Raw genomic sequence first — 8,303 nt, 5'->3', positions numbered from 1 at the left:
GTTAGCACTGTTGCCTCAGTCCCAGGTTCGATTCCAGCCTTAGGCGACTGTCTGTGTGGAATGTGCACATTCTTCCTGTGTGTGGGTTTCCTTCGAGTGCTCTGGTTTCCTCCCACAGTCCAAAGATGTGCAGGTCAGGTGAATTGGCTATGCTAAACTGCCCATAGTGTTGGGTGCATTAGTCAGAGGGAAATGGGTCTGGGTGGGTTACTCTTTGGAGAGTCGGTCTGGACTGGTTGGGCCGAAGGGCCTGTTTCCACACTGTAGGGAATCTAATCTAATCATTCTTAAACATATCATGGAATGCTTTCTAATGCACGGAAAAAATAATTTTGTTCTAAAAAGCTTGCTTTTGCATTGGTTCATGCAAAATTTTACTCATGTAGTCAAGTATTATGCCCAGTTAAGGCAAGTCATATTCATAGTTTTAAACACTGACTGTGTTCAGTATGGAACTGCCAGCTCTTTTAAAAAACGGACAGTAAAAGGATGCTCAGATGGGTCAGGTGACTCTTGTAATTTCTGTATAAGTTCAAACCTCCAGAAAGCTCCTGATTGATTGTGTGCTTCTGATATGCGACTCCAGCTAATGAACCCACTTAGGCTACGCTTTGGGAGTGTAAATGCCTTTTTCACTGGGCCTGCAAAGCATGCTTTTCCTTGAAGTGAGCTAAACACAAAATTTGAAACTATCCTTTTGTTTGTGACCTGTAAATATGCATCATTCTCTGAAACTGTGCTTGTCTGAATGTGTACGTATGCCCAAGTGAATGAATAGATTTTCAGAGTAAATGCATAAGTAAATAACTCATCTTTATTTATACACATGAAAACTTTCTGCTCGTTAATCAAATAACCAGCACATTTCCCAAATTTGACTTACATTATAATAAAAATTAGTATCAGGATTTTGCGGGTAACATTCATTTTGATTTGAAGATAATGGATTACGAGATGACAACCGCTATGTTAGTAGCAGTCTGCACCACCATCTTCAGAATCAGCTGCTGCCAGTAAGTCCTCTAATAGAGATCGAAAACTGCTCTCAATGTGATCACTGCTACGAACAAGGTGTTGGTGTTGAATTTCCAAGTCCAGAACTATCAAAATCTCCATGATATCATTAACATTTTGCAAATTTAAGTTACTGTAGGAAAGCCAATCGCTAAAACTTTCTCTGTTTGGTTTTTGTCCATTTGACTTGAGAACTTCTACGTTGTCAGCATTTGAAGCAATTGTTTTTAGTTTAATTAGGATCTCACATGCTTTCTGAGCTACTGGTCTGTCACAATCCCACAAAGCATGAAATAAAGTAGTAAAAATTCCAACCTCACAGAGGGTCTGCAGAAAGACCTTCACTTGTGTAGAACCAGTGCTATTTGACATCAAAACTGCATATGGACTTATGGATAAGTTGGAAGCTAAATGATCGATGAAAGCTTCTGCCAAGCCCAGGGTATGAACTTTGACTTCCCAATCCAAATCATTGCTTCCTATTTTCAAAATTACAGGAACAAAATTCTCCAATTCACAGGAACTGAGTGTGTGGCTGTTTTTCAGCCAGTCAGCAAGCACTTTAATCGCAGCTCTTCTGGGAAAGCCCTCGGTATCCTTGTTCAAAATATCTAACAAATAGGAAAGAATATTGCCCTAGAAAACAAAATAAAGTGTGTGAAAACAATACAACCTAAGACATTCATTTGTAAACATGCGAATATAACCTTGATTTTTCTTCTATGAATTACAAAAATGAATAGTATTAAAAAGTAAAACACATTAGCTCCAATGGTTTTTTTTCAAGTGTAAGGTAATTTCCAATTAATAATGATAGGGCGCCATTGAAATAAAATATAATTGACTGAATTAAAGCATGCAAATAATTCCCATCATTTTCACAATGGCAATTCTGGATGGATGGGTTGCATATTCCTTCCTGGTTTCCAGCACTATCATGGATGGCACAAGGCATTTGATAAGGTTCCCCAGAGTAGGCTCATTCAGAACGTAAGGAGGCATGTGATCGAGGGAAATTTACCTGATGGATACAGAATTGGCTGGTTCATAGAAGACAGAGTAGTAGTAGATGGAATGTATTCAGCTTGGAGCTCAACGACCAGTGGTGTTCTGCAGGGATCTATTCTGGGACTTCTGCTCTTTCTGATTTTTATAAATGACTTGGATGAGGAAGTGGCAGGGTTGGTTACTAAGTTTGCCGATGACACAAAGGTTGATGGAGTTGTGGATAGTGTGGAGAGCTGTTGTAGATTACAACAGACATTGACAGGATGCAGAGCTGGGCTGAGAAGTGGTAGATAGAGTTCAACCTGGAAAAGTGTGAAGTGATTCATGTTGGAAGGTCAAATTTGAATGCAGAATACAGGGTAAAAGACAGGATTCTTGGCAGTGTGGATGAACAGAGGGATCTTGGTGTCCACATTCTTAGATCCTTCAAAGTTGTCACTCAAGTTGAAAAGGTTGTTAAGAAGGCATGTTGTTAAGGAGGTGTGTTGGCTTTCATTAGCAGAGGGATTTAGTTTAAGAGCTGCCAAATTATACTGCAGCTCTATAAAGCCCTAGTTAGATCACACTTGGAATACTGTGTTCAGTTCTGATCACCTTATTAGTGGAAGCTTTAGAGAAGGAGCAGAGGAGGTTTATCAGGATGCTGCTTGGACTGGAGGGTATGTCTTATGAAAAAAGGTTGAGGGAGCTTGGGCTTTTCTCATTGGAGAGAAGGATGAGAGGTGACTTGATAGAGGTGGACAAGATGATAAGGGGCACAACCAGAGACTTTTTTTCTCAGGACAGAAATGGCTTTTGTGAGGGGGCATAATTTTAAGGTGATTGGTGGAAGGTCTAGGGGAGATGTCAGAGGTAGTTTTTTTTATACAGAGAGTGGTGGGTGTGTGGTAGTAGAGTCAGATATTTTTTGCAAGGTTTGTAGCTCAGGTTGAGGTTTAGGGTGTAGGTTTGCTCGCTGAGCTGTAGGTTTGCTAACCAGACGTTTCATTACCTGGCTAGGTAACATCATCAGTGGTGACCTCCAAGTGAAGCGAAGCTGTTGTCTCCTGCTTTCTATTTATATCTTTCTCCTGGATGGGGTTCCTAGGGTTTGTGGTGATGCCATTTCCTGTTTGTTTTCTGAGGGGTTGATAGATGGTATCTAGATTAGATTAGATTAGATTAGATTAGATTACTTACAGTGTGGAAACAGGCCCTTCGGCCCAACAAGTCCACACCGCGCCCGCCGAAGCGTAACCCACCCATACCCCTACATCTACATCTACCCCTGACCTAACACTACGGGCAATTTAGCATGGCCAATTCACCTGACCTGCACATCTTTGGACTGTGGGAGGAAACCGGAGCACCCGGAGGAAACCCACGCAGACACGGGGAGAACGTGCAAACTCCACACAGTCAGTCGCCTGAGGCGGGAATTGAACCCGGATCTCCGGCACTGCGAGGCAGCAGTGCTAACCACTGTGCCACCGTGCCGCCCACTAATCTATGTGTTTGTTTATGGCGTTGTGGTTGGAGTGCCAGGCCTCTAGAAATTCTCTAGCATGTCGTTGCTTAGCCTGTCCCAGGATAGATGTGTTGTCCCAGTCGAATTGGTGGGTTTTTTTCCATCCGTGTGTAGGGCTACGAGGGAGAGAGGGTCGTGTCTTTTTGTGGCTAGCTGGTGTTCGTGTATCCTGGTGGCTAACTTTCTTCCTGTTTGTCCTACGTAGTGTTTGTGGCAGTCCTTGCATGGAATTTTGTAGATGTTGGTTTTGTCCATGGGTTGTACTGGGTCTTTTAAGATTGTTAATTTTTGTTTGAGAGTGTTGGTGGGCTTGTGTGCTAATAGGATTCCAAGGGGTCTTAGTAGTGTGGCTTCATTTCTGAAGCTTCTTTGATGTATGGTAAGGTGGTTAGGGTTTCTGGCTGTGTTTGGTATGCTTGTCATGGTTTGTTGTTGAGGAATCTGCGGACTGTATTTTTTGAGTATCCGATCTTCTTGAAAATGTTGTATAGGTTGTTCTCCTCTGTTTTCCGAAGTTCATCTGTGCTGCAGTGTGTGGTGGCTCGACTGGGATAACACATTTATCCTGGGAAAGATATGCTAGAGAATTCCTAGAGTCCTGGCACTCCAACCACAATGCCATAAACCAGCACACAGATCTAGATACCATCTATCAACCCCTCAGAAAATGAACAGGAAATGAATCACCACAAACCCCAGGAACCCCATCCAGGACAAACATATAAATAGAAAGCAGGAGACAACAGCTTCGCTTCACTTAGAGGTCGCCACTGATGATGTAACCTAGCCAGGTAATGAAAACGTCTGGATAGCAAACCTACAGTTCAGTGAGCAAACCTACACCCTAGAGTCAGATATATTAGGGACACTTAAGTGACTCTTGGATAGGCACATGGATGATAGTAAAATGGAAGGGTATGTAAGTTAGGTTGATCCTAGAGTGGGATAAAAGGTCAGAATAACATTGAAGACCGAAGGGCATGTACTGTGCTGTACTGTTCTATTTCTATGTTAAGAAGCAATTATACTTCAAATATCCCTCTAAACTTGCAACTGAACAAAACCATCAATTCATAAGCAGGAAAACAATTCAAAATCTGAAATTCCAATCTTTAGCCAACCTCTGGCTCCCCATACAATGTGGACACCTGGACTGAGGGTGAAGAACCCTCCAAAAAGATTTAAAATGTGAAATTAGAATCACCTGGGGGCAAATGGGGATGTGTAGTCATCTCCCAAATCTGTGCCCATTTTTCCCAGAATTTCATGTTTGAATCTATCCAATCAGGTTTCTGCCCCTGCCAAAGTACCAAGGTTAGAATAGACATCTTATGTCCTTCTTGTCTTTTCAACTCAATTACAATTTTTGACATGGTTGACCAGACAATTCTCCTGTAATAACTGATAACTGTTGTCCAGTTAGGTAGGCTGAACTTGTCACTTTATCTATCTAATTATACCCAGACGAACATCACGAATGGCTTGACTTTCCATTTTGTTAGGTCTGATATCACCCAAGATCTATCCACATGCTGTCTCTCAGTTGCATCATGCAAAAACACAAGGTCAATTTCCACATATACATGATAACACTCAGCTCCAGCTCACCATCTCAGTAGACTCCTCACTTACTCTAAATTGTCAGATTATGCACTGAAAAAATATGAAGTTTCTTCCAAGTAGTTGTTAGTATGATTGACACCACTGTTTTTGTATTTGCTACAAGCTCTGTTTCTTAGCCACAAATTCCATCCTTCTCCTTGGCAACTATAAGGGTGAACCAGACTGTTTGCAACTTTATGGACATGTCTGACTCAGAATTGAGCTTGGAACACACATCCATTTGTCTATGCTTTTGCCGCCTCTAGACTCAATCCAGGTCAGTCAAAGGCCTCATGGTTCCCCCCCTAAACCTCCAATGCTTTGTGGTCTCTACCAGTCCCCCAACTCTCCCTAAATTGGTGGAAGGTCTAGGGGAGATGTCAGAGGTAGGTTTTTTATACAGAGTGGTGGGTGTGTGGTAGTAGAGTCAGATATTTTTTGCAAGGTTTGTAGCTAAATACCTACACTTCTCTAATGCTGGATGAAGTGATTATAACAAGGTCAGCCAGCTAGCCCTCATAGAATATGAGTTCCCGAATTCATTGGTGCTGTTAATCAATTCCAATCAGGGGGCACTGTTTGATAAATAAAAAGAGGAGTCCCAGAGGTTGGCTAAAGATTGGAACTTTAGATTTTGAATTGTTTTGGCACTGTGAAAACTGACTCTGGTGAGGCATTACTAGAGTCACCAGTTGTTTCAGTTTTGACAGGACTGGATCGTTCTATGTCCAAAGTCTGATATTGTCAGCTGTGACTAGGAATGGGTCCAGAAAGCGTAATTCTATTAGCATTTGCTAATCGGAAGGTGCTCAATGCATGTGCATTTACTACTTGGCTTCCTGGATGGTGTTCTAACTTGTAATTATAAGCACTTAGTATTACAGTTCACCACTGAATGCAGCCCGAAGCCCCACAACTTGTTATGGGGAACAAGAGTGATTATCTCGAGAACAAGTTGCTGCGAAATACTGGCTGAAGTGCACCAGGGCCATCCAGAGGTCTCCAAAGTGAAGACATTGGTGAGGTGTTATGTTTAATAACCAACCAGTGGGGCAGTGCCCAGAATACCAACAGGGAGTTAAAACTACCACCAGCAGCTCCCCACATCCATGGGAATGGCCAGGTAAATCTTGGACTCCATTGCATGTCGACTATGCAGGTCCTTTCACATCTCAATTTCTTAAGTCATTGTAGATACCCAGTCAAAGTGTTGGATATACACAGAAATTATTCTTGAAACACTGGGATGACAGAAAAACTGCACATATTTTTCAACAGGTGGAATCCCAAAAGTGTTGGTCACAGATAATGGGACCATCGTTTACCAGTAGAGAATTTGGATATTTCCTAAAGTCGAATGGAATTTGTCATGAAAGGATAGTTCTATACCACCAATCATCCAAAGGCCTGGCAAAAAGAGCAGTCCAAACTTTGAAGGAAGGCTTGAGAAAAAACCTACAGCCTCCTGGTTCACAGGCTAGATGCGGGAAGAATGTTTCCAATGTTGGGGAAGTCTAGAACTAGGGGTGACAGGACAGAGATGACGAAGAATTTCTTCAATCAGGGAGTTGTGAACCTATGAAGTTCTCTACCACAGGAAGCTGTGGGGGCCAGATTGCTAGATGTATTCATGAGGGAAATGGAAACTGCCCTTGTGGCTAAATGGAGTAAAGGGTATGGAAAGAAAGTGGGAGTGGTATGCTGAAATTGCATGATTATATTGAATGGTGGTACAGGCTCAAAGAACCGAATAGACTACTCCTGCACCAATGTTATTTGCTTTTAGGACGACCCCACATGCAACTACAGGAATACAATGAGTTCCCTGACTGGACCATATTAGCTGCCCCAATCAAGGAGCCCTGGCCTTCAGATAAGAAGTGGAATGTTAGAGATTCTAGCATTGAGAGCTGACTCTGAAGCGGCAGTACTAGAGTCAAGAACTGTTCATGTGTAAGTAAAGGACAACTAGGTGACAGGATACTAGCCTTTGTGGAGTTATTTAGGAGAAAGTGAGGACTGCAGATGCTGGGGATCAGAGCTTAAAAATGTGTTGCTGGAAAAGCGCAGCAGGTCAGGCAGCATCAAAGGAGAAGGAGAATTGACGTTTCGGGCATAAGTCCCTCTTCATTCCTGAAGAAGGGCTTATGCCCGAAACGTCGATTCTCCTTCTCCTTTGATGCTGCCTGACCTGCTGCGCTTTTCCAGCAACACATTTTTAAGCTCTGTGGAGTTATTTTACTGGTTCTCATCAGTTGCACACTTTAACTAAGCTGAAGATTTTGATCAGGTGGTCTGTCCAGTGCAGTTCTTAAATGGTCAGTGTTGGGGTTCTTGCTGTTTGTAATTCATATAAATGATTCATACTTGAATGTATGAGGGTTGATCAGTAAGTTTGCATACAGTACAAAAATTAATCGGACGGTAAATAGTGAGGACGCTATGTCACAAAGCTAGTCCCTTTTGTTTCTAAAAGCTGTTCCTTGGCTCAAGGATACTCTGTCCTTGATTTTTTTTCAGAGGGGTAATAAACCGTCCCAGGCTCTGATTAGTCTGGTTTGGAACAAAGATGAAAAGGATTTTGAAAGGCTTTCTTTTCATATGTAAACAGATGAGACTTCAGGCCAAAGTGATCATGTTTTAGATGTGACCTGTATCATGAAAGGAGAGTGGTCAGCTCTCCAGCTGAGTTGAGTAGTTTAGTCAGTCTTGAACTGGTTGAAAGTTGAATAGGGTGCTGCGTGGAAACTCTCTCTTTTCTGCCCTTCAACTTGTAAGCATTTGTTCCATTTATATTGGTTTTTAAAGGAAGTTTGTTTCTTGGGACTGTTGTGTATATTCGGAACAGCACAATTAAGTTGGATAGTTTGAATTCTGTACGGGTTCTTTGTTCTTTGTGTTTCATTGTGTAATTTTGCAATTAAAGTTTTGTCTGTTTTAAAATCTAGTAGTCAACCTAGCCAACTTAATCTGGGTAATTTTCACTGTACATTTACCGAAACAAATTGCAAAGTTATGGTCTGAGCTGCCTGCTTAAGAATGTTTTGAGTGGTCTGGCTTAGTCCATAACAGCTACCCTTAGATTACAGGGAGGTATAGACAGGCTGACCAAGCGGGCTAATTAGTGTCAAATGGAATTAAATCTAGATAACTGAGTTGATGCACTTGGGTA

General features: G+C 41.9%; 1 protein-coding gene across 2 annotated transcripts in view; it reads right to left on the bottom strand.

Annotated features, from left to right (window-relative positions):
- Positions 1-796: 796 nt before the first annotated feature.
- Positions 797-8,303, bottom strand: part of brat1 (BRCA1-associated ATM activator 1) — a 69,741-nt gene continuing 62,234 nt past the window's right edge. For both annotated transcript variants that reach the window (XM_072559501.1, XM_072559502.1), the window contains one exon: positions 797-1,650. In XM_072559501.1, the coding sequence (XP_072415602.1) occupies positions 970-1,650 (681 nt within the window). In that variant the 3' untranslated portion in view covers positions 797-969. The remainder of the gene's footprint in view (positions 1,651-8,303) is intronic.

Source organism: Chiloscyllium punctatum, chromosome 40 (assembly GCF_047496795.1).
Source record: "Chiloscyllium punctatum isolate Juve2018m chromosome 40, sChiPun1.3, whole genome shotgun sequence".
NCBI classification, from domain to species: Eukaryota; Metazoa; Chordata; class Chondrichthyes; order Orectolobiformes; family Hemiscylliidae; genus Chiloscyllium; species Chiloscyllium punctatum.
Note: the sequence above shows the minus strand (reverse complement) of the source record. Positions and strands in the feature narration are given on the sequence as shown.